The sequence below is a fragment of the Ovis aries genome, chromosome 15, assembly GCF_016772045.2.
Source record: "Ovis aries strain OAR_USU_Benz2616 breed Rambouillet chromosome 15, ARS-UI_Ramb_v3.0, whole genome shotgun sequence".
Lineage (NCBI taxonomy): Eukaryota > Metazoa > Chordata > Mammalia > Artiodactyla > Bovidae > Ovis > Ovis aries.
The window spans coordinates 57,539,191-57,565,830 of NC_056068.1; the positions used below are offsets into that span (position 1 = coordinate 57,539,191).

The window sequence follows — 26,640 nt, forward strand, 5'->3', positions numbered from 1 at the left end:
TTACTTAGCAGCAGTAGCAAGTCACGTTGAAGTGTCAAAAATACCCAAATAAGTGTTCGTAACTCAGGGCATCTCCTTCTTGAATCAACAACCAGAAAGCAAATGTCAATGATTCAAAGCCATATCAACTCCAGAAAAGTCTACCAATTTGTACAATTTCAACTGATAATTAGATCTGGTTAAGTAGAGCTGAGCAATTTCTTGCAAGCAATGATTCCAAATTTGAGCAGTGGGTGGCTGCTTTAATTTTCAAGAAACTTGCAACAACAAAGAGCTATCTGGTTACATGAGGACCAATCCCATATTTGACTAAAAAACACACAACTAATGATATAGCAGCATTAGAAGCTTCAAGATTAAATGAATAATGAGGAGTCAATTTTACTTAAGTTATTTTTCAAAAGACAGTGTAAAGTTGGTAGAATATAACAAAAAGTATTTTAAGACTATTAAATATAACTTTAGCTTGACAATGGGTTGTTAGTGGGATTAACAGAAAATAATTTAAACACTATTAAGGAAATCTCTGGCATAAGCAGAGCTATTAATAATACATAGGTCAACTTTATGCTGTATGAAAAATGGACTCATTGTCACTGATAGAGAGAAATAATTGTTTAATTGTTTCTTATTGTATCTGTAAAATAGCACAGTATGGTAGCACTGGATTAAGATTTGAAAGGATGACATATAATCCTTGTTCTAATCTATGAGTTAGAAAACAATACGCCATTTCAAATTTCAGAGGAGTTGTAGTCATCAGATGAAATTAATGTGGGCTTAAATATCATCAAAAACTACAAAGACAGTTATAAAAATAAAGTGTTATTTTCCTAGAAGTTATCTTAATATCTAGGGTATTTTGAAGAAAAAATTATTTTATGTAAACTTCAATACACACTTGAAACTATGCTGAAAATCACTGTCAACTAGTCTTCCTTATGTACACTAAGACATCTGCAAACTCAAGAGTTCTAAGTGTGAGTAATCAGTGCTTTAAGATGTGGTTAGTTTCTCATATTATTGATAATAGAAAATTAGCTTTGGAGAAGGTTTACTCAACTTTCAATCAAAGGTGAACAGGTTCCTTTTCCTATGGGCCTCTTGGAGCTTTCAATATGTTCATGTACTTTGGAAACTTCTTAAATTTCCTTAAGTAAGGAACAATTTTCAAACTTGTTTGCCTCAAGAATTCCTTTCTGTCTTCTTAGAACTACTCAAGATTCAAAGCTCTTCAACTATTGCCCATCAGGACAATTTGGAAATTATCTTGGTGCTTGTGAGTACTGTATTACAGCTTTCGTTTTTTAAATTTATCTGCTAAGAAACTTAGATGAAACAGATCATTTTTCTGTGTCAACTTATATCATTGAGAGATGTCCCTTTAAATAATTAATTGTGTAAACTCAATTAAGTGGATTAATAGAGTTATATCAAGTTAGGAAAGAGTAGACACAATTTATATGCACCATGTAAATAATGATAATGCCAGATGCCATTGCTTGAACACATTTGTGTCCCCTGAAATTTACATGTTGAATGAAACCTAACACCTAAGGTGATCGTACTGCAAGTGGAGCCTTTGGAAGGTGGTTAGGTCATGAGGGTGGAGACCTCATTGATAGGATTAGTGCCCTTATAAAAGAGCCTCCAGAGAGACCTCCTTCTCTTTTGCTTATGTGAGGATTGAAGAAGTCTACAACATGGAAGGCAGCCCTTACCCAACCACACTGGCACACTAATCTAGGACTTCCAGCTCCCAGAACTGTAAGAAATAGTTTTGTTTGTTTATAAGCGATCCAGTCTGTGGTACTTTGTTGTAGCAGCCAGAAGGGACTAAAACACCACAGAAGAAAATCATGGAAACTATTAAAAACCAATTTCATAAGTGACATAATTAGCTTTACTTTTTCCATCCCACACTTAAGACCTGCTTCTCACTATCTGCATAATCACAATTAAAATTACCTGATCTCCAAAGAGTACTATATAAGACTAATCTGTGACTTCCTGAACAGTTGAGAATACATAAAGACATACAACAAATGATGATAACAATAAATTTCTGACTTAATCATCTGACTAAAGTTTACAAAATCCTAAAACAAGATTTTAATGTCAATTTTACCTTTCAATTTCTTTTTTCTGAGGGTTTGAAATCATTAATTTGCTACTTTCATCAGTAAAGGCTTTCTGTTCTTCATAGGCCTTTAGTTTTTCTTTTAACATTAAAATCTAGTAGAGAGAAACAGTAGTTAAAAATTCAAATTATCTGTTTCCATTATACATAGCCACAGAAAAATTTTACTGTGAAAAATAACTGAACAAAATTTCAATTATAAGACAATAGAGTTTTAGACAATAAAGATTACAGAATCCCATAAATGAGGAACTGAGAGAGATTAGCAACAACGTAAAGAAAAGACGTACCTCTTTCTTCTGTTCATTACAGATTTTTACATACTGAGTTATATGATTGTCAAGGTTAAGAACATTGCTCTTCAACTGTTAAGAAAAAGAAATTATGATTGTGCATATACGGAGGTAACAATCAGTTATATATGTAAACAAAATAGCATTACATCCTCATTAATTCAGCTTCATTAATTCAAAATTTGTGACAATTACAGTCATGACAATATAATCAACTATGCTCATGCTTAAAATCTATGACAAGTGGGTAAGGGTATACTGAGCATGTTAATAACATTCATAAAAGAAACTGCCTTCTTTACTATCGGAGAAAAAGTACTTTAAAGAACTTACAAAGCAGGCATTCATATAATAAAAATTGCTCATTTTTTCCTTTGTCCTTTAACTTTTAAGATACAGAGATAATTTAAAGTTTTACCAGTTTGTATGTTCAAGTAGCTTTTAACAAGTTCTCAATATATTTTATCCTTTTTATGAAAGTATGAGCCCTCTGGCAGCTATGGAATAGTGGAAAGAACATTAAATCCAAATACTTGATTTCAAGGCCTTGCCCACTTCTCACTTAACTTAGACTTTAATACTTACAACTTTGAACATGTAATTCCTCAACTGTAAAGAAGAGCTAAAAATGTCTTCCTCAGTGGTTTGGTGTAAGCAGTGCATGAAAAATATGTGTGAAAAACCTCTGTATACTCAATAAAGCATAACCTTTCCCAATTTATTATATAAACAATATATGAATAATTCTCTAAGGAAGACAATAACCCACTTATCTTCAATAAATGGGAGTAGCAGAGGGGTAAGTGGGAAGAGAGGCCATTATTTACCAATTGAACTCTAGGTCTGTTATAACTCTGAAGTTTTGTGATTTTACACATCCATCATCATGTTTGACTTACATTAAAAAAAAGTTACTCCAAATTATTGGCAAAAATACCAACCTAACCACTCATTATTACATTGCTGTAGCAATACAGATTGCCTACATCAATATCATGAATGTGAAAATAAATTATTTTTAAAAAACTATTTACTTTATAAACTGAGACAGATATTTTATCTACTTTATAGATGAAGTAAATAACTAAGGCTTGAAGGGATTAGCAAACATGGCCGTGGTTTTCAGGTGGAGAACTACTGGTGCTGGGCTACAGCAGAGCATCAGCTTTGGCTGCAATAAATGTGTCAGAGGCCTTGACCAGTTACACCAAAACGCCATCAAAATATCACGTGTCATGATGTAAAAAAGGTTAGAGAGAAAGGCACTAAAACATCCTAATTCTCCAAAGATTAAATAATCGTATTTCTTATATATACAATTAAGATGTTTAATGTTTTAACTGTCCTAGTTAATGCTCAATTAACTGGGTTAGTAAAGACATTTCTAGCCTTGATTTCTTAACTCATTAGTAGAAATATATCTCTACTTCATATTTCACTAGAGGTATAAAAAAGAAAAAAAATGCACCAAGTACTCTTACCACAAAGGCAGAGTAAACACACTTACAGAAGATTTAATGTCCTTTGCGCGGTTAGCATACTTAAGAGTGTTATATGTGTCATCGTAGAACACAGAGGAAGGACTAACAGCAGCAATCATTATAGTTTGACAGTTTCCTCCGAGAGAATCCTTTAACAAGCGAGTGAGCTTACTATTTCTGTAAGGAATATGCTGATTCTTTTTCTGAAAGAACAAAAACAGGATTCTTATGTCATTTTCCACATGCAAATGCAAATCTGCTACCATTTCACTATAAGAATTTAAGCACTGCACAACTATGCCCAGCCTTACACATCTTATGGGACTGCTCAGTGAACATAAACAACAAATTTCCCACTGAAAGATTGTATCTCCATCTGATTAAGGGTGAATGTTAGTTAACCATAAAATATCAATACTGTTTCATTAGCTGTAATAAGTGTACCGTATTAATGTGACATACTAACAGAGGAAACTTGAGTGTGAGGTATATTGAATAAAATCTTCCTGTATTATCTAATCAACTTTTCTGTATTTAAAACTATTCAAAATCAAAATGTCTATTAAAAAAACTTCATTTTTAAAAAGAAATTAAAATACAAAAGTAATATATGCCCTGGAGAAACACTCCAGAGGAATAATAAGAATTCTGTATGGCAGAGAGCTACTTCTCTCTTTAAATAACCATTTAATATGAATACAAAATAAATTATAAACTTACAAATACTTTATCTGAAAGCACAACCACAGGTCTAAGAGAACTTTATTTTTCTAGAAAAAGCAATCTTATGCTATCCAGTGTAACTCTTTCATATTACAGAAGAGAAAAATGAAGCTAAGCAAAAAGCCACATGACTTGCCTCAGGTCACATGGGTGGTAATTCACAAAGCTAGAAACAACCGTGAGGACTCCCAGCTCCCAGTAGTACTATGCTTTTCATCAGCGCAGTCTTTCTCAAACGGTGTGGAGTGTGCACAGGCTGGTGCTACTTGAATTGATTTTGCATGTATAAGATATGTATTAAACACTGACTAACAAATGACTCAACAGCAGTCGATTATTAAAATTAAATTAGTTATGGAAAAAATTTCATGAATGGCAAAATTTAGGAAATCAGTCTCTATACCACGCTGTCTGCTCATATTCTGAGATTTTAATTTAGAATACAAAATATATTTTGCTTCTGTAATATTCATGTGATTTTAGAAACTTGCCTTTTTTTAAAAATAAAAGAGTTCCCAAATCATTTTAATGTACTTCATATTTATCAAAATGCAAATTTTGAAGAGTTTAACAGTAATCTTCCTACAGCTTCTGAGCTTGGTTTGAACTAAAATTATCACGTATGTGAGTGCTCAGTTGTGTCTGACTCTTTGTGACCTCATGGACTGTAGCCCACCAGGCTCCTCTGTCCGTGAACTTTCCAGGCAAGAATACTGGAGTGGGTTGCAATTTCCTACTCCAGGGGATCTTTCCAACCCAGGGGTCAAACCCACATCTCCTGTGTCTCCTGCATTGGCAGGCAGATTCTTAACCAACAGGACCAATTAACTTTAAAAAAGAAAGGAAGTCATTTTTACAAATATAGAAGTTATCGAATATGCTGTGCTCCTGTAAGCACTTCTGGCGTTGAATAGACAAAAATATTTTTTAGTGACCCAAATGCATCTAGCAAACATTATCCTATTAGGTAATTTAATTATATTTTATACCCTAAGCTCCTCTTTTAAGAGGACTCAACATTCTCTAATATTTAACTCAATTTTACACGTATATATAAAATACTAACCAGACCAGAATTAACTAAAGTGTGCTTTGTCTTCATGCCAATTTAATTATCATGCTTATTGTGTAGTGCTCATTAAATTGTCATTTAAAAAATCAAATTCAAAATAAATGATAAGGAAATACCATAAATATTAAAACAAAATTATATGAATATGTTTCTGGGAATTATACATATTTCAAAATACTTACACAAATAAACATATAGTACCTACCTTTGTATCTGCTAAGGCATTGATAACATTCCCAAGAGCTAAAAGTGATCGATTGATATTTGTGCCTTCTATAAACCGGGTCCCTTTAGCGCTGGTAGCACTGGCTCTTTCAGACCCTGCCAGGTCAATGAGTGTCATCTTGGCAATTCGGACATTTTGATTGATACTTGCTGTTTTATCTTGTTGTCTCAAATAAATCTTTTTGAAATTACAGGTTAATAGGGAAAATGAGGATTAGATTTAAGAAAAATGTAAGGGAAATGTATACTTTATTTTTAAAAGAGCAAGAAATCAATTATTTTCACTATAAATACATACTGAACAAGGTACAGCTTGACTGGACTGGCTGATATCCAAGAGTATCGAAAGTAATTACTAAAGTTGAGAAAAATTTGAAAATGAAAAGACTTACTATATGTGTACTAGAGGGTAAATAGTAATAACTCCTTGTTTGATAGAAGGTTAAAACAGTTGCCTTTTATACTCTGTTAATACTTAGTCTAAGATATTTTGGGGAACTTTCAATGTCCCTGATAAACATTTCCCTCAAGATTACTGATAAATGCAGAAGAGTCAGTGGGAAGAAGAGAAAAGATTAATGAAGCTTTGTGGATTAGAGACTTTCTGAAAGATTTGATATCCTCAGATTTGAATTCTTTCAACTATAACTATTAGATGAGTTTCAAACAGCATAATCCAGAATAAAGCATATAATCGTTTGAATTTTAATAGAACTAGAAACTACAAATAATAAACTACTAACCTATGCTTTAGGCTTTTCTAGACCTGTATTCCTAAAAAGTACTGTATCAACTGAATCAAACTTTCTCTTAAAGAATGCAACTACTTACATGGTCACTATGGTGAAATCTTAATCAGTACCTCCCCAATTTATTGGTTCTGTAAATCAAGAGCTATAAAGAGAAAGTCTGCTCTGAATAAAATATTATCTTTTGGAAAGATTAGTATTTTTTACCAATTTAAGAAAACGAAAGAAAACCTCTAATACTTCCACTTTACTGTCATGTATTTTTACACAGGTTAAAAATTTACATGTTTCTAACTTATATCATCTCAATTCTAAATATTCTTGACTGAATCTTCTTAAAGCTGCAAAGTAAAGGAAGTGCTGAGAAGTAGAAAAGTTCACAGATGAAGAGATATTTTAGAATGTTTGAAGGTTACTATTCATAAATTTGGCTACATCTAAATTCAATTTTAAGAGCTATTGTCTAGTGAGCTATTACCTGGAAAACAGCATGAGAACGAGAAGATGTAGCATTTGTATCAGTGGGATGTTGTGTCCTGTTTCTGTTACCATTATCCAATAACTGCAAAATTTCCTCTGAAGATTTGGGCTAAATTAGTTGAAACAGAAGAAAAACATACAAATTAATCACTGGTCTTTAAAGTTTTTAATAAACCATCAACAATCAAGCAGACTTTTATAGGTAAAATAGAATTTATTTTCCATATATTAAATCCCACTAAATATCAATCGTGTATCATCTGCTTAGCACTTTTGTGCTATATGAAAAATAAAAGATAAAATCTAATCTCTGAGAGATAAAATAATGCATTAAGCAGAATAATATACTATATTAAATGTCCAAGTAGAGTTTTAAAAGAAAAGCCCATTTGATTATTATAAAGGAAAACAAAAGAAGACTGATGATAAACTTGATTATTTTAACTTGACACTTCATTATTTTAAAATAAGCACATGGCTAAATTACCATACTTGCTATTTGAACAAGCAAAAAAAGAAGTTTGTAAACATACCTGATGTAAAGTCAGTCCCTGAACAACCACCCCTTTTTGGGCATCTTCCCGGACAGCAAGTGGCCCTGAATTTACTAAGAGGTCACGAATCTGTTCATTATATACCTTAAAATAAAAAGGATTGCTTAACATTGATGCTTAGCATTGACACTGAAACAGTAGCAACAACGTCACACAAACATGTACACATTGCTGCCTTAAGGTTATATTAGAGTTTGTCTCAAAGAGAAGCAGCATCTCATCCCTCCTATCACACACTGCCATGACTTTTCTAACATCTGATAAAACAGAAGAGTTTGATAACCAGCACTTGAACTTAACATTCAATGATGGAGTCCTTATATCCTCCTCCCGTAATTCCCCATTTGATGACTACAAGTCAACAGAAATAGGATAGCTGGAATTGCCGCTTCCTATTTTCTGGAAATATACGGAATAAACAGTCTTGGGAAACTCTATAATGGATTGGAAATGTAAGTTGTAAGGAAGTAGTGTGGTTCTTACTGGAGAAGATATTATTTCATGATGCCCAAGTAGCCCAAACTTTTTAAATTTCAGAGCTTAAAAGTTAAAGAAAACCCTTGAAAGATGGATGGTATTTATTTCACTTATCCTTCAATTGCATTAAGTTTAACATGTAATGATAATTCCATAATGGGACAGTCTCCCCTCAACCTGAATGAGGGATTTGCCCTAGTTCACAGTCACAAAGGTAAGAGCAGAGTCTGATATCCTCACTCTACTGAATGGTTCTAAACACACATCTGTATTTTAAATTTCTGGCAATTCTTTTTCTTTCTAGTAATTTCTGTAAGTAATGTAGGGCTTCCCTGTTGGCTCCCAGTGGTATAAAAGCTGCATGCCAATGCAGGAGACATGGATTTGATCCCTGGATTGGGAAGATCCCTTGGAAAAGGAAAGGGCAACTGACTCCAATACTCTTGCCTGGGAAATCCCATGGACAGATAAGCCTGGTGGGCTAGAGTCCATAAGGTTGCAAATGCGTCAGATATGACTTAGTGACTAAACAACAACAATATAAGTAATGTATAGAAATCATACAATTGACATAATTTTATGAATTTACTAAAGGTACTAAGTTTTCTACTTGATAACAAAATGACAATTATACCTATTTGATAAGATTACAAAAACATATAAAATTTAATCTTTAAGAATTATTTTCTGTAAGTTATATCCATGTTCTAATAAATAGCCTACAGTGATAATTCATTGCTGGTAAAACTTGCTATAATGAATGATAACCATTTTTAAATGCAATAAATTCTTAGAAGTAGTAAACTGAGAAAATGAAGAGATTTTTTTTGGTTCTTATTTTTCTGATAAGCAAGTCACTTTTTAAATGATTTCCCTTACCCACTTCAATCACACAAAATACATAATTATACAATTACTATCAAGCTGGTCTAGGCATCAAAATCACCTGGAAGCTTTTAAAATACATAGATGTCTTGGCCACAATCCAAATCTATTAAACTAAAATGTCCAGGGGGTGAGGTCTAGGTGTGTCTAGTTTTAAAAAGCCCCACAGCCAATTTTGGTGCACAGACTTGAGTGGAAAGCCGTTAGATTAGACATTGCCTTACCTTTAGTAAAATGAAAACAGATTTAAAGAAAGAAAAAACAATTAAAAACATTATAAAAACAAGCAAACTTCGAAATTCTCCCAGTTATAAAAGGATCTAAGGAAGAAATAATGAATACGGTGCCATGCTCTCTTTCTAATTAAGTTCAGAACAATTCTTTTCAAAATACTTAACTACAGAAAATGAATTTGATTTCTCTTTTATCACTAAGTTCTATAGACTGACAACAATTTTTAGCAACATAATCTTAAATCAATATTTGAAATGTGAAGAAACTCTCAAACAATAAGATGTCAGCAAGAGCAGTAAAAACTAGAAATTGACCCTCTGACATCACAAATGAAAAGGCAGTAAAATCAGGGATGTCTGTTTCTGCACTGGTTTCTAAACACTATCTGAACACAAAGTGAGAGTGCCAATACTTAGTTATTATTTGTTGAATGTCAGCTATTAAGAGGGTAGAAAGTCTCAAATGATGAGGTATGTCAAAAAAAACCATACACACACACACACACACACACACACACACACACACACACACACACGAGAGAGATAGCAGGAAGGAGCCTCACGTGGCCAAATTTGCACAATTTAAGCGTACAGATAAATACTTAGAGAAAAGGATTATAATCTATGAAATAATATTAAGAATCTGTAAGTCTACATCGATACAGTAGAGGAAAGGGAAAGCTCTTCCTCTTAGTAGAAAGCCAATGAAGAACTATAGAAGAAACGATGAAATTTGAAAATCACTATCACCTGCAATCATGATAGTAATTGATTCAGGCATGAATCATCAGTGGATACTAAAATGAACAGACCAAAGACTGAGGAGTCACAGGATTTACACTGTTTCCCTACAAGGTATTTATTAATTATAAAGGATAATGCATGCTCAGCCGATTGGCAACTCAGTGGACTGCAGCCTGCCAGGCTCTTCTGTTTATGGTATTTTCCCAGCAAGAATACTGGAGTGAGTTGCCATGCCCTCTTGCAGGGGATCTTCACGTCCAGGCATCAAACTGGCGTGTCCTGCACTGCAGGCAGATTCTTTACCGCTGAGACACCAGGGAAGTACCATAAAGGGAAATACAGTACCTTTATAGGGGAAAAACTTTGTAGACACCAGCGTAATGAAACTGATCAAAGTTAACACAGCCAGTATCAGGACTAACTAATTATATAAGCCTCTTGATATGTTATACAAGAAGAATTCATCAACACTTATGTGGTATTCCTGCCAGTCCATAACCTGAATGTAATCATGACAAATCCAACTAAAAGCTTTACAAGAGCAACATAAAATAGATAGAAAAAAGAATCCTGATTAAAGGACTAAAGGGATGAATTGCAACTAAATACAATACATGATCTTAGATTTTATTTTCAATAAAGGGAATTGTTAGAATAATTATCAAAATCTCATTATATCATTGTTAATTTCCTGATATTGATTACTATTTAGCTTTTATTTAAGAAATTTCCTGTTTTTACAAGCCTGTAACAAACAGTTGGGGTGGGGGGAGGGGTGGGAAGGAAAACCACATATGCAGAAAGAAAAAGAGAGTAAAACGTTAACATATGGGGAATCCAAATGAAGGGAATCCGGAAGTTCTTTATACTACCTATACTAATCCTACTACTTCTGTATAAGTCAGCAGTTATGGCAAAATACTTAACAGAAAAAAATAAGAATCTACAACAAATAATTGAAGACTAGGAATTTTAATGATTTTATATTAATATATTCATAAAAAAATTTCTGCCTGATAGAATCATTTGAAAGGACAATGGAATTTCTTATGAAAAGATTTCTCAATACTACTGATTAAACTAAAAAATAACATTGCCAACTTACCTCCAGATAAGAAACTGCGGTACTACATACTTTTTCTTCTTTAATCTCGTCCATGGATTTGTAAAGGTCCAGCATTGTTAGATACATCACTCCAGGGTCAGCAGGTGATCCTAGCATTGTGTGGGTCTTTCCAGCTCCCGTGGCACCATATGCAAGTACTGAGTTTATATGAAAAAGGATCAGAGTTCTTTGTTATGACACATAACATTACTGTATCTACTGTCTAGTGAACAGTCCCACTGGATATCCTAAACAATAACTTGTAAATCCAACAGATCCAAATTCATTTATAGCCGTTCTTAAATCCTGGCAATATACAGTATCATACTGTATTTCTAACTGTGAGTTCCACCAAAGCAGAGACTATGTATCCTTCCTACCTAGTAAGTGACTTACACTACTAGTAAGTGATCTGGCACAAAGCAGGTACTAAATATTAACACAAATTTGCAGAATTCCAAATAAAAGTCATTTATAATAATTCCTTTTAAAATTTTTTTTTTAGGTAAATTACTTTGCTTTCAAGACTCTATCCAGTACAACAGAACAGTAATACATTTCTTCAAATGCCAAAAAAAGAAAACCACTCTGAATTACATATGGCAAATACCCAACATAATATTCAGTTAAAGCAATAAGTCTTTGAGAATTATTTTTATAAATTAAATCTGCTAAGTTTGTTAACTACAAAAATACTTTTTAGTAGGATGGATTAAACTGATTCATGTTTCACTCTATTTTGTTTTATGTAAGCTGGTGGTACAACATGAAGTCTTAAGATAGGTGGATAATATAAAATAAAATCAAGAAGAAACCAAAGATTCAGTATTAATTTTGTAGAGATTTTTTCATTTGGAGTTAAAATAATTTTTTTAAATCTCTAGAGACAATATGGAGTTTCATGAATGAAGAAAAGAACATCTGCTTAAAAATGAGAATCAAAGAAGGTCTAATCAATAAACCACATTCCATTTTTTCTTGACCTAGAGGGTAAACCTTCTGCAATAAAAGTGAATGAATCAGTGAAAGACAGGGAAACATATTATAGTTTTGGGGTATCTTAAAGATAATGCCATAAATGGTGGTAATTACAAAAATATTAATAATGGTGTGAAGTACTTGGTAAGCATTCAATTAACTGGCATTTTGGAGAGCTCTTTTTCTAGGAAACCAACAGAATCATTTTGAAAGGCAAATTATTATAGGTCTAGTGAGAGCACTAAAGATGCTTCTTTGGGCTGAAGATATGCTAAAACAGCACATGTGTGATACTCAACATGGGCTTTAAAAATAGTTACTTCAAGGTATTATAAAGAAAAAACAGTGCTATGAAGAAATTGCTAAGTGTTCAGAAAGGTTCCACTATCCCCTAGGGATAGAGTGCTGCATAGGTAAACATTGGGAATATTTATGAATACAAATTGTGAGAAATCTGGCATCAACTATCTGAAGCATGTGGTTTTAAAACATAAGAAATGGAAAGGATGACCATCTATAGGAACCAAAGCAAGATCCAGGAAAAGAGAGTTTCAAAAATATTATACATGATGACTAAATTTCAAAGAAAATCTACATTTACCAAGTACTGAACTGAAGAATTTTTAGCAAACAAGCATCTTAAAATTGATTATATTTAGAAGAGTCAAGTAGATGTCCTGATATAAAAGTGAAATCAGATGGAATCATTAAATCCCAGCTGAAATAATTACCTGTGCAATTATATCCATTCAAAAAACTATGAAGAATTGGCTTAGTAGTATGTTCAAAAACTTCCAACTGAGTTGAAGTTTCGTCAAAAACAGCATCAAATACAAATTTAAGATCCTTATTTTGTCTCTTTGTAATGTCTCGATTCATAGTTTTCTTCCCATGGAAAAAGCTGATTTCTTCTTGTTTGGGATCAAAAACAAGAATATGCTTATCCACAACATGGAGAACTTTATGAAATCCAGAGGCCTTTTCTTTTGTGTTCTCAGGACGCACACGGACAACTACTTTCATGTGATGACACAGGTCTTCCTCAGTGACAGACATTGTTGGCTATCTTGATTCCTCTGCTTATGTGAGTGGTTGAATATTTCTCTGAAATTAAAGAGTATCAATATTAATTCTACTATATGCAAAATGACTAGCATGTAGTACTAACTAAAAAAAAAGGTGTTAATTGTGTTTCACTCACATAGTAAACGTTACTGGAAGTCCCTAGTTTGAAACTTTCCAATGGTTCTTATTTTGACCTGAATTTCTTTTAAAGGCCTAGGTCTTCTGCCTCATGTCCTATTGTCTTCCCCATTGCCCCTACTCCAATTAACGTGCCAAGTGCTCCAATTACGCCCTTCCGCTAGCCATTCTGTCATAAAGTCCTTCCTCAATAATTACATGACTAACTCTGTCACTTCTTTCAAGTCCTTGCTCAAATGGTGCCTATTCTGCCCACCCTTATTAAAATTGCCAAACCGATTTCTAACTGCCCTTATACTGCTCAATTTTTTCCCAAAGCACTTACCACCTCCTAATAGAATATATATTTTCCATCTATTTAGCATGCTTGGTGTTTACTTTCTCTATTCTAGTTAAACTATAAGCCCCTTAAGGGCATTTAAAAAAAATCTTGTTTTGCTTACCAATGCATTCCAAGTCTAAAACAGTGCCCAGTACATGGTAGATACTATAAATGTGCATGTTCAGTTGCGTCCGACTCTTTGCAATCCCACGGGTTGTGTGGCCTACCAGGCTCCTCAGTCCATAGAATTTTCTAGGCAAGAATACTAGGGTGGTTGCCATTTCCTACACCAGGGAATCTCCCGGACCTATGGATTGAACCTGCATCTCCTGTGTCTTCTGCATTGGCAGGCAGATTCTTTACCACTGTGCCACTTGGGAAGCTCAACAGACATTATAAAAACTGGATTACAAAATATGCATAATTTTAGAGCAGAGACTAGGATCTATATTCAGAGATTAGAATTTCTGAATACACAAAAAATTAGGGGACTATACCATCTCTATTACTTTCTACCTGAACGAGCTAACTGACATATACCTGGAACTATTTTTAACTCTATGGGTCTCTGAGATACAGGTACAGATAAGCCTGGTTGTGTCAATTTCCAGTGCCAAGAGACTTGCAGCCAAGATCAGTTTTATTAAAAATAGTTTGCAAGCCAAAGCTATCCCTTCGGTACCTTAATACAATTCTAAGAGACCCTTTCCTGTCCATTCTCATGACCCAAACTAAAGTAGTATTAGAGCTCTCCTGAAAAATCAAAGCTAGGTTTTTCCTGTGATTATATATGGTTTAGCTATAAAGTTAGGACTTCCCTGGTGGCTCAGATGGTAAAGCGTCTGCCTACGATGAGGGAGACCCAAGTTCAATCGGGAAGAACCTCTGGAGAAGGAAATAGCAACCCACTCCAGTACTCCTGCCTGGAAAATACCATGGACAGAGGAGAATGGTAGACTACTGTCTATGGGGCTGCAGAGTCGGACACGACTGAGCGACTTCACTTTCTTTGCTTTCAGCTATGAAGTCTGAGTTGAAGTGGAAGCCCAGGGTCTGATTAATATTTCGGAGATTTATGAAGTTTTTGTATTTGAGTATCATTTAATATTTTTGCATTTGATTTTTGCAATCTGATCACTTTCACTGTTGACGTATTTGAGGAAACGGAAACTACTGAGGCCACTGGAGTAATGCAGACAAGAGATGATGCAGACAGCTTAGAACAGGGAGTGGTAAATATAGTCTGAAAGTAAAGACAAAAGAATTTTCTGATAGATGGGGGGAATGAGAGAGATAGGATTCAGGAATTACTCCAAAGTTCTTGGCCTGAGTTTGGAAGAACAGAGTAGAACAGAGTAGCCATCAACTGAGATAGAAATAACTGAGGGTAAAGCAGGTTTTGGGGTGAAGATCAGGAGTTCATTCTGGATATCTTAAATCTGAAAACATTAATCAACATTTAGATGGACATTTCAAGGCAGCTGAAAGCTAAGTCAAGAAAGTAAAGGCTGTCCTCAGAGTTTTAACGCAATGTGAAGCTTTTCAGTTTTTCAAGCTTATCGTAGTATTAAAACTTAGGCGGGCCTTCTAAATTAAGGAGGAGAGAATGATCAATTGTGCTAAATAACTGCTAATAGGTCCAGTTCACTTCAGATGCTCAATCGTGTCTGACTCTTTGTGACCCCATGCAGTGCAGCACGCCAGGCTTCCCTGTCCATCACCAACTCCCGGAGCCTACTCAAACTCATGTCTATCACTCCCGGAACTTACTCAAACTCGTGTCCATGAGTCGGTGATGTTATCCAACCACCTCATCCTCTGTTGTCCCCTTCTCCTCCCACCTTCAATCTTTCCTAGCATCAGGGTCTTTTCAAATGAGTTCGTTCTTCACATCAGGTGGCCAAAGTATTGGAGTTTCAGCTTCAACATCAGTTCTTCTAATTAATATTCAGGACTGATTTCCTTTAGGATGGACTGGTTGGATCTCCTTGCTATCCAAAGGACTCTCAACAGTCTTCTCCAACACTATAGTTCAAAAACATCAATTCTTCAGCACTCAGTCTTCTTTATAGTCCAACTCTCACATCCATACACAACTACTGGAAAAACCAAAGCTTTGACTAGACAGACCTTTGTTGGCAAAGTAATATCTCTGCTTTTTAATATGCTGTCTATGTTGGGCATAGCTTTTCTTCCAAGGAGCAAGTGTCTTTTAATTTCATGGGTGCAGTCACCATCTGCAGTGATTTTGGAGCCTCAAAAAATAAAGTCTGTCACTGTTTCCATTGTTTCCCCATGTATTTGCCATGAAGTCATGGAACCAGATGCCATGATCTTAGTTTTCTGAATGTTGAGTTTTAAGCCAAATAGGCTAAGTACTTACTAAAAGTCATCATGGGATTTGGTAACATAGAAGCAAATAAGAACAACGTGGGGCAATGGTAGGACAAAGGCCTGAACAGGAAAAGACTCAGACAAATGTAGGAAGCACTACTGCACAAGTAAACAAAGAAATGGTGTGGGTAGAGAGGGATAGGGTTAAAAGAAGATATTGTATTTCCTAAAGTGGAAGAAATAATAATGATAAAGCTAACATATATCAGAAAACCATACACTTTTGAAAGGAATTCAAATCAAGGCCAAGACAATCTAAAAGCTGAAGACACTGGACATAGCACTCCCTTTTTAGGACTCTGTGAGTCCCCAAAGTAGAACACTGAAAAGGAAAGGATGGTCATTTAGATTCTAACAGTTAGGTCCCAGATGAATTACTACTCTGGTCTTTCTTCACCCTGAGCTTCTGTCTAGCCAACTCCCATAAATACCTATACCCCTTTTCTTTGACCTTGGACAAGTTACTTGACTTCACTGAATTCCAGGTTTCTCGTTTGTATAAAAGAAATAATACCTAACAGCTGTCTTTAAGCTAAAAGAGATAAAAAGCATCAAGTGTATTAAGGAATTCAATAAACGCCAATTCTCTTCCATACCTGCCTCTTCTTCCCAAAGATAACTGGCCCATCTTTTCATTGTTTCCCAGTGAGCTTATCATTGGCATTTTGGGTAGATCAATTCTTCCTTATTTGGAACTGTCTCAAACATTAGAGGATGTTAACATTTCTGACCCCTGTCTATTAAAGGCTAGTAGAATCTCACATTCCTTGTGATACCCAAACCTAACCTCTACATGGATTTCTAATGGGGGAAAGTGAAGAGAAACTAAAGAGCCTCTTGATGAGGGTGAAGGAGGAGAGTGAAAAAGAGGCTTATAACTCAATATAAAAAAAAACTAAGATCATGGCATCTGGTTCCATCATTTCAGGGCAAATAGATGGGGACAAGGTGAAAGCAGTGACAGATTTCTTCTTCCTGGACTCTAAACTCACTGCAGATGGTGACTGCAGCCATGAAATTAGAAGATGACTGCTTCTTGACAGGAAAGGTATGACAAACCTAGACAGTATATTAAAAAAGTAAAGACATCACTTTGCCGACAAAGGTCTACATAGTCAAGACAATGGGCTTTCCAGTATGGATATGAGAGCAGGACAATAAAGAAGGCAGAGCATAGAAGAACTGATGCTTTCAAACTGAGGTGTTGGAGAAGACTCTTGACAGTCCCTTGGACAGCAAGGAGATCAAACCAGTCAATCTTAAAGGAAATCAACCCTGAATACTCTTTGGAAGGACTAACGCAGAATCTGAAGCTCCAACACTTTGGCCACCTGATGCGAACAGCTGACTTGTTAGAAAAGATCCTGATGATGGGAAAGACTGAAAGCAGAAAGAGAAGAGGATGAGATGATTGGATGGCATCACTGATTCAACAGACCTGAACTTGGGCAAACTCCAGGAGATGGTGAGGGACAGGGAAGCCTGATGTGCTGCAGTCCATGGGACAGCGAAGAATTGGACATGACTTGGTAACTGAATAAGGAAAACAGATTCTCACATTCCTTGTGATACCAAAAACTAACCTTTACACAGATTTTTCTAGAAGCTTTTAGAAATGTTCAACAATGCCTTGCTTTTAATTGATATGCTTTTTTTCCCACTCAATGATAGATAAAATATACACAAATGAAATGGTTAAAAAACATATAAAACATTAGGTGATTTCTTTCAAAACAGATCTTAGGTTGGAAGGTATCTCTTGTTAATTAACTCATTAACTCAGTAAGTTAACTGTTAAAATCCCAGTTCTTCTACTCACTGGCTGTGACAGTGGGCAAGTTACTGAATCTCCTTATGGATTAGTTTCCTCATCTGTAAAGTGGGACTAATAATAATACCTACCTTATAAAGTTCTTGTGAGGATTAGCACTTAGAAAAATACCTGGCACAGAGAAGGCATTATAACATCTGCTATTATTATTACATATAGCTTAGTGAGCAAAGAGCCATTGACAAAATAGTCGTGCAAATATGCAAAGCTGCAACTCTGATAAGTGCTATCAGATAAAGGTTAACAGTGCTACCTAACAGAGAAGGCAATGGCAACCCACTCCAGTACTCCTGCCCGGAAAATCCCATGGACGGAGGAGCTTGGTAGGCTACAGTCCATGGGGTTGCTAGGAGTTGGACACGACTGAGCAACTTCACTTTCACTTTTCACTTTCATGCATTGGAGAGGGAAATGGCAACCCACTCCAGTATTCTTGCCTGGAGAATCCCAGGGATGGAGTCACATACAGTCGGACACACTGAAGCGACTTAGCAGCAGCAGCAGTGCTACCTAAGATTTATGCATTCAATAAATATTCACTGAGTGCGTTTTATGTGTAAGGCATTTTTCTGGGTCTTGGAACAGACAGTTAGAAGCGTATGTGTGGGTTCTTGTTTTAGATGGGAATGTTGTGGAAAGAGACCGAAGTGAGGGAGTGAGCAAGTAAGTGGCTCCCAGGCAGGAGTATTTCAGGGCCGCAAGTCCAAAAGCCTGTGGTAGGAAACAGCTTGTGCAGAGGACATAAATGGCTGTGTGGTCAATCTGCTTAAATCTCATTTTGTTTAACCATTTAGTTTTATATGATTTTAATTCTATCTACAGCATCTAAAGAGATGCTCAGTTACGCTTTGCTCAGTTCTGACTGTAGTTAGAGAGAACACAAGGGAATGGAGAGGGCTGCATTAAAAAGATTAAGCTGGATAAAAGTGGGGCCAGATCTAGAAGATTTGAATGTCAAGTTATAGAACTTAGATTTGACTTTGAAGTTAATTGGAAATTATTAAATGAAAAATTATGCTCAATTATGTTCAAGTATGTTGATGTCATTAGGAATTAATGAGGTTGTTCCTACATTAAAACATGACGACTGTTTTTTTTTTTTTCTTCCCTAACATGGCCAAGTAAAAGAGATAGTAATCCAGTTGATTCTGACTAAGGCACACAGAAATTACATTCCTTGACCATTTTTACTTAAGAAGTGGCAAAAGAAAAGACTACATATTGTTATCTGTGCAATAATGTGTTACCTGAAAAATTATTTTCAGATGATCATTCAGAAGATAGTATCACAGTTTCTGTTCAGTTTTGTCCTATCTACTTTCAAGTGATATCTGTTGAATAGAATCAAAAAAGCAAGCTGGTAGGATTTCACTGGTGGGACTAAAACATTAAGGACAAACATAACACCATTTCCTTTATAATAGAAAGGTATCTCTAGAGTGGGTAGAGTATGAAAGAGGGTGATGAAGGGGCTTTAGTAGTAATCTATAAAATGATAGGGTTGGACTACATTGATAACTAATGTTCTTTTCTAGCTCTAAATTTTATGATTATTGTGTATGACAAAAACGTAACATCTAATAGGACTATATGTTTCTACCTTTACATTCCTCCTTATCTCTTGCTGTGTGCTTGGTATATAGTTAAGTTTTCAAAACATCTGATTAATGAATAAATTAATGAGTTACAAAAAGTAGACATGGAATTCAAAAAAGCAATATAGCCATTTTTGGCAAACACATACTATACTTCTCTAAGAGAACCAACATACCATAGCAGAGTAAAATGGTTGGCAATAATAAGAAATCATAATGAGGACCCTGAGGCATCAACAAAAGTTAAATAATGTGCCCAATTTCTTTACAAAATTAGGAAAATGAGATCATTTTTATGTTGATTGTTGAAGATGGTTAAAACTATCACTTAAATAAGGGTAACATTCAATTTTCTGGGAGAATGACTTACACAGAGAGCCTCATTCTTCTGTTATGTTTAAGGAAGCAGTGTTAAAACGAATTCTCTTCAACAGTTGCAAGTTAATATAAACCAAGTTGAACAGGCAAATCCTCATCTTATATCTAGCTACTGTTTTCCTAGATAAAATTTAAGCCAGTTAAGTCAAAGATCATATGAACATATAATAAATTTGACTTAATTCATCAATTCTATGTACTGATACCATCTTCAAAAGAAATCAGATCATGTGACGTACCTCATCTTGTTCTGCTCCAATGACTTTCCAGCATATGAATAAAATGCAAACTCTTTACCAGGTCCTATAGGATCTATACCTTGTTCCTGTCTAATGCTACCTTCCCTCTCCATTACTGTTTCAGTCTCACTGTCCTTCTCAGTGTTTGTTCAACACCTCAGTCTCATTCTGGCCTAACTTTCTCTTCTCTCTGCCTGGCAGGCTCTATCTTTAGGTATTTACAAATCTTAATATCTCAGTTCATCATTCAGGTCTTTGTTCAAACGTCACTTCATAGAGGTTTTCCCTAAAGATTTCATTCCAAACTGTATCACCCTGCCCTTGCCTCTCTAATTCCTTATCAGTTTTATTTTCCTTCCTGGCAATATAAACTACTTGGAAAATATATATTATTTGGTTACATATTTATTGCTTAGTTCCCTTCTAAAATGCAAGCACTATGAGAACTGGAACTTTATCTGCACTCCAGAAACTAGAAAAGGGCTTGTCATATATTTAGAAATTTTTACATACTTGTTGAATAACTGAATGAATGAACTAATGAAGATTTTCAAGATACGTGTTCAAAAAATAAATGCAGAATAGTGGATATGGTATTCAACCATTTGTATTTTCAAAAGACATATACATACTTGTATGTGTGTGGGCTCTCTCAGGAAGAGAACACAAGAAATTGATAATACAGTTGCTTGATGTGGGAAAATAATTGACAAGCAGGTTTACTTTCTCCTTATATTCTTTTGTACTCTTTGGGTTTTAAACAAGTCTAGGTATTTTTATCTCAAAAACAAAACCAAAAAATATTAAAATTTACCTCAAAGTTTCTCTTAATAACTTTGGAATACTTTTTCCTGACTTGTTATTCTACAAATAGAAATGTGCTAAGCAATTTACATACTTATTTAATCTCTGTAACAACCCTATGATATAGGATTTTATATCATAGCATATGATACAAAATCATACCTATTTTATATAAAGAGAAACTGTAATACAGAGAGGTTAAGTTAACTGGCTGAAGTCACATTATTGGAAGCACAAGACATGAAATTTGAACTCTGACTGACTGAACTTAAAGTTCAAGTATTTAATCATCCTCTCTATAATGAGATAAATATATAACTCTAAGATATTTTCTGATAGAAGAAGTTAAACTATCTTCACTTTTGATAGAAACCTCAGGGCCTAGTACTGGGGCTCTTGCAATGAATGTTGAAACAAAACTGGAAGTTCATGATTTTTCTGTGCCAGTTGGATAAGTATCTACTTCCAGAAAATGTTATTAGATTTAGAACTCTGGAATTAGGTGGATATGGTGATACTTAGTAATAATGAACAGTGGCTGTCATTTGAGTACACTCTGTATGCCAGGCATTATGATAAACAATTGACATTCATCATCTCATTCAATCCTTAAAATATAAAGTAGACTCTATTACTGACTCCAATTTACAAAAACAGAGACTTAGTTTTAGGATAAGGAATTTTTCCAAAATGACATGCGATTAAATGAGAAGACAAAATGTGGATCCAGGTCCAAATCTACAATCCATGTTCTTAGCAGCTATGCTCTATTGGAATCAAAACGAAAGGCTTTCAAAAAATGGAGCAGAAGTGTTGTATAAATTTTCTTGAAGGTGTGGAGTAATACAGTTATAAATTATTTCTTAAATACAAATTCAAATTTGAATTTGATGCAGATTCCATAAACATTTTTTAGGACCAGGAACTACCTTCCACATTATCATGTACAGTCTCTATGTAACTTAATCCTCTTATTGGAAATAACTTGAGTGCTAGAGCCATTGATTCTAGTAATTTGCAAGCATCAAGGAAGAATGAAAATTTCGAAAGGAGGGAAGGGCAGTACTAACATCTGGACTATTTTTTTCCTTCTAGTTTTCAGAGTTGACAGCATAAAAGTCATTTTATTGGGTACCTTAATTGATTCAAGATATATTTAGAGTGGAACAAGATATATTTTAAAATGAAAACTTTGTGTATTTGTAAATACTTGTTTAGTAATAGAAGAGGTGCCAATTTCTACCGTTAAAAGGCAGGTAACCTTTGTGTACTGAAACAAACAATTCCTACAAAATAGTAGAAAGTAAATAAAAAGCAGTATCTAACCTTTGGATGTCATGTTCTCTGGCAACAAAGTTCATAAATATTTACCAAAATCCGAGATGGGGTCGCTGACCATGGTAGAATAACACTATCAACTGAAACCTGTAGAATGTCTAACACATCCTACCTGGTTGTTAAAAATTAATAACCTATACACTATACAACACAAATTTTCAATTCTGGCCCAATAATGTCATAAACAGCAGTCAGCCTTGACTTCTCTGAAACGGAGTGCCTAATGAACACTCCTCAAGGCGAATCTCGCAGACACTTAAGAAACGATGGTAGAAGAACTGATTCTCAGTGCTTTAAGTATTTTTCATTTGCAGAGCATCAACTACCAGTATCTCTTCCATAGCCTGGCTGATCCTCAGCAAACCCATTAGTCACTGCTGGCAGGTTTTATCTTGATGCTACAATTGGGGCTCGGGGAAGGTTCCCAGCTGATCTTTGACAGGTTAACAGCAGAACCTCGCTGGACAAAAAGCTTGCAAGTTGGTGAACCAAGGCTCCTCATCTGATAGTTAAGCCTAGAGCTATACTTCAAAACAAAACACTCTGTATATGGAGTCCTGAAGGAACTTTGCACTGTAAGGTACTGAACAGTTAGTGTTCAACCAAAGTCTGGGAAAAGAGCCAGGATGCCCTTTAAAATTTCCGATTTCCTCAGAATTTCAGGTAGGAGATCTCTGATCTTCCTGCTGAGCCGTCGAGGACTCTCGTTCAGGCAGAGCCACATTCTAGTGCGTTCTCAAGTTCCTTCCTTTCACTTTATCCCCAAGGAACCTTAACCAGGCCCACCCGCAACCCTATCCCATCGCCGCACTTAACGCTTCCGTGTTTGTCAACAAGCCCACCGGGTCCTCTATTCCTGAGGCGGCGGGACCTCTCCGCTTCCACCGAGATAGGTCATCCAAAAAAAGCCCCCGAGACCAGTTTTCTCCTCTAGCCTTACACTCACCTCAGGCTCAAAAAGTTTCACTCGAATGTCCGCCACCCGGCTATTCAAACTCAGCCTCGAGATTCAAACTTAAGCCAGCTTCCTCAGCGCCTCTTTTCATTGGCTTCCGTCTTCGTGACGTCACCACGCAGGACGTGGCCGTGGCGCGCTGCAGATTGGCTCCAGGCGTCTTAGCGGCGCGGAGCACTAGAAGCTGCCTAACTCCGCGTCACCGTGGCAACGCGGAGGCTGCTTCCGGAGGCGTTGGCCGAGGTGGGCGGGGTTAGGCTGCAGCTGCAGGTGGGAGGCAGACACCTGGGATCTTCAGGAAGCCTTCAGACCGTGGGCACGGGCCCGGTTCCTGGGTTCAGGGTGTGAGTGAGACGAGTGCGGGCAGGGCTTGGCCATGCCCTCTGCTAGGGGGAGAGGGGGAGCCTGTTGGGTATGGATTAATGGGTTTTGGGTGTTTATTTTCTCCTGTTCTCTATTTAGCAATGAGGCCTCCAAGGCATAGGTCCCGTGATCTGGAAGCTATAAGGGCCTGTTCCTTCCAGCCACTTTCACGTGGACAAAACTGGGGTCAATTCATCTAAATTAATCGAAAGTCCAGGACTTTTGGTTTGAGAGCCCAGGCTTCATTGCTCAGGAACCCCAGGCTCATTCCCTTAGTGCCTGCTGACTGAAACTATTTGTTGTATGACTGTTTCTCCATTTCTTTCTAAGATGGCATTACAAAATAAATTTATTCAAATTTATTGGCCTAGTTCATTATTGGATGCAGTGGGCTTTTAAGTCCTGGGTTGTAGTTAGAATTTTAGAATGTAACTATAAAAAGGAAAAAAAAAATATATCTGGAAAAAAAAAAGGCAGATGTGTTTGCTAAGAGAATTCATCGTTTATTTCTCAGGATATTTTTAATAGTATGATCTGAATTTTTGTTATTCTTATGTTACTATTGTTGTATCCATTCATTTAATAGTTATTAATTGTATATTTTAAGGACATAATAGCACACAGTTGAGTCAAACTCCTGGCCCTCTTGGAGCTTATGTTCTAGTGATTCAACATCACCATATATACAGGGTGGCACACCACCAAATGTAGAGTGTTATAAGTGAACAATGTAGGGGAGACCCTCATATTATAGGCATTTATTTCCTATTGAAGAAAATCAGAAGCACTTTGTATTGTATATGATGCATAATATATGATTATTTCTGAGCACTGGATAGAGCATCAATAAAGTTAATTGCTGGCTGTACTAGATGGATCTTAGCTAGTGAGATAGTGATTTGTATGGTGCTGGGTCTGGTAGTAAAACTGAGAAGGCTTTTCATTTTATTTCAAATATGCACTCACTCTGTGGTACTTTACCTTTGATGTCCCGGGCATTTTATTAATTATATATATTATCCAATCACTTCCAAGTTTCAAAAGAGCCCATGAGATGTATATACTATTTATTTTACTGAAAAGAAAACTAAAGTTTTCAGAAAATCTCTTAAATATTTCTTTTGAAGGGTACAACCCAGCCAATTTAGAATGAAGTCACTTGTTTCTGAAATACTTTCTAGGTTAAGTGATATTAAGATGATATCCTAATCTAGTTTGAAAATAGGCATGTTTTACCAATTCCTTGTAAAATTGTACTGATCATTGGGAAAGAAGTGTTTAAATTTCTTCCTTATTGATAGCCACATTGTATAAGGCTGAACCAATTTCACGGGTGTTTTTACACCTAATCTAGTGCTTATTTTACATTTAAATTCTGCATGACACTTGCCGTTTAAAAGCGTTCAGATTATGAAGTTCATATTCTTAAGGAATTGTCCATATGTCTTAAGGAGTAAGAGAAATTTTAACGTTACAATCAATGTCATTACTCTGGCAGCTGGCTTCTCTTTAGTGAGCAAGTCATTAGGAGTGTAATAGAAAGGATAGGAAACTGGTGTATTTTGTAACGAAATGAAGGCAAAAGAACCAAAATCTTTCAAACACGTAGTGCTAAGGAGATAGAAATTCCCACCTTTCGTTAGGAAATAAGAGTATAACTAACTGCCGTCTTTTAGAACACAGAAATTTAACAGGTTTAGAGTAAACTGAAAAGAGTGGAGAAAAGACAAAATGGAAAGTTAGATTTGAAGTTGCATCAGACATTAAAAAAAAAAGTAAAAGTGAGTTTAAAGCTGGCAATGGTTAGGAGTTTATATCTCACTCCACCCCCAGGAACACTTTTTGGAACCCGAGCGCCTGCGGGACCCTTTGGCAGCTGGGGACTGGAAGCAACGGAACCAAAGGCAGACGGTCCTCGGTTGCTGGGGCGGACGTGGGCCCAATCTGTCCGTCCCCGCAAGTTTCCCCCAGTGCTGGGACCTGGGCGAGCGGCAAATTCAGATTTTCCCGACTCGCGGGCCCGAGTTGGAGGCTAACTGGGAAGTCTTTGTTCCTCAGGTGAGGAGAAGGTGGTCGAGTCCCGGGAGCTCTTTTGGAACCCGCTCCACGCCTGTGAGGGAACTTCCAGGGGACGACGGATTCGCCCAGCGCAAAGGAAATTCGCGCCTCTGCTCTCATGCTTACTCTCCTCAGTATTCATTCATACCGAGCTCAGAAGTTTCTAAACAGTTTCCCTCGTCCGAGCGTAATTCTTACGCAAAAGAATGGATTTTTTTTTTTTTCTTCTTCTTCTTCTTTAGGACCTTTTTCACGTTCTCTGCGTTCGGTTGCCAGCCTCCAGGTCGACTTTTTGGCCTTAGGAATTAAATTTCCAAAGAGTTTTCTCTGCAGGGGGAGCTGACTGCAATGATGGTAATTGGTAGTACCGTTGAGGAAGTAGTTTTCAAAGGTATCGCTCACCTTTGTGTTCCCACGTTTAAAAGAGTAACCTGGCTAATTCCGTGGTCTCAGCAGCTTAGACTGAATTTTGCTGGCAGGCAAAAGTTAAATGGCTTACCTAGAAAACCACAGAGTTGGCTCTAGAGCTTAGATTTCCTGACATCCAGCTTCTTTACTGTAAACAGAGGGAACTTAAAACTATCTTAAATCTTTTAGGGTGGCTGGTTCTTAGCAGACTGCAGGAGTGCTCTGAGTTACTTGGTAGGAGATTGGGCTGCAGAAGAGAGGGGATTCCCTTTAGATCTTGCCCCCTTCCATTTTCAGGGACATATTAAAAAACACAACCAAAGAGGAAGGTTAATTATTGAAATGTTTTCTCTATGCTTACTCAGGTTAGTAGCCAATTCATGCATAATAAACTCTACAGGCTGTGTATTTTGAATATATTTGAGTAAATACAAAGAAATTGATTGCAGAAGAAAATTAAATGCTGTTGAAAACTTCTTTTTTTAATCCTACTTGCCTTTCCCTGCATGGTTCTGATTCTGATATTGGCATTGATGGACTTTTTTTATTTGTTCGATTGCTTGTTTTGTTAAAAAATTATCAAAATCTGAACGTCCAGTTTAGATTGTTTACA

At 35.9% G+C, this 26,640-nt stretch overlaps 2 protein-coding genes across 3 annotated transcripts in view; one reads left to right on the forward strand and one right to left on the reverse strand.

The window, feature by feature from the left end:
• The window catches only part of KIF18A (kinesin family member 18A), a 79,702-nt gene extending 56,442 nt beyond the window's left edge, over positions 1-23,260 (reverse strand). The window contains exons 1-10 of one of the 2 annotated variants that reach the window (XM_042233305.2): positions 23,190-23,260; positions 19,137-19,220; positions 12,871-13,243; positions 11,162-11,319; positions 7,697-7,801; positions 7,162-7,272; positions 5,915-6,112; positions 3,941-4,117; positions 2,431-2,505; positions 2,129-2,235 (exon numbers count right to left, since the gene is read on the reverse strand). In XM_042233305.2, the coding sequence (XP_042089239.1) occupies positions 2,129-2,235; positions 2,431-2,505; positions 3,941-4,117; positions 5,915-6,112; positions 7,162-7,272; positions 7,697-7,801; positions 11,162-11,319; positions 12,871-13,195 (1,256 nt within the window). In that variant the 5' untranslated portion in view covers positions 13,196-13,243; positions 19,137-19,220; positions 23,190-23,260. The remainder of the gene's footprint in view (positions 1-2,128; positions 2,236-2,430; positions 2,506-3,940; positions 4,118-5,914; positions 6,113-7,161; positions 7,273-7,696; positions 7,802-11,161; positions 11,320-12,870; positions 13,244-19,136; positions 19,221-23,189) is intronic. The other variant, XM_004016360.6, reaches the window with a different exon arrangement.
• Positions 23,261-23,339: 79 nt separating this feature from the next.
• The window catches only part of METTL15 (methyltransferase 15, mitochondrial 12S rRNA N4-cytidine), a 230,018-nt gene continuing 226,717 nt past the window's right edge, over positions 23,340-26,640 (forward strand). The window contains exon 1 of the mRNA XM_004016361.5: positions 23,340-23,441. The gene's annotated coding sequence lies outside the window, so the exon portion shown is untranslated. The remainder of the gene's footprint in view (positions 23,442-26,640) is intronic.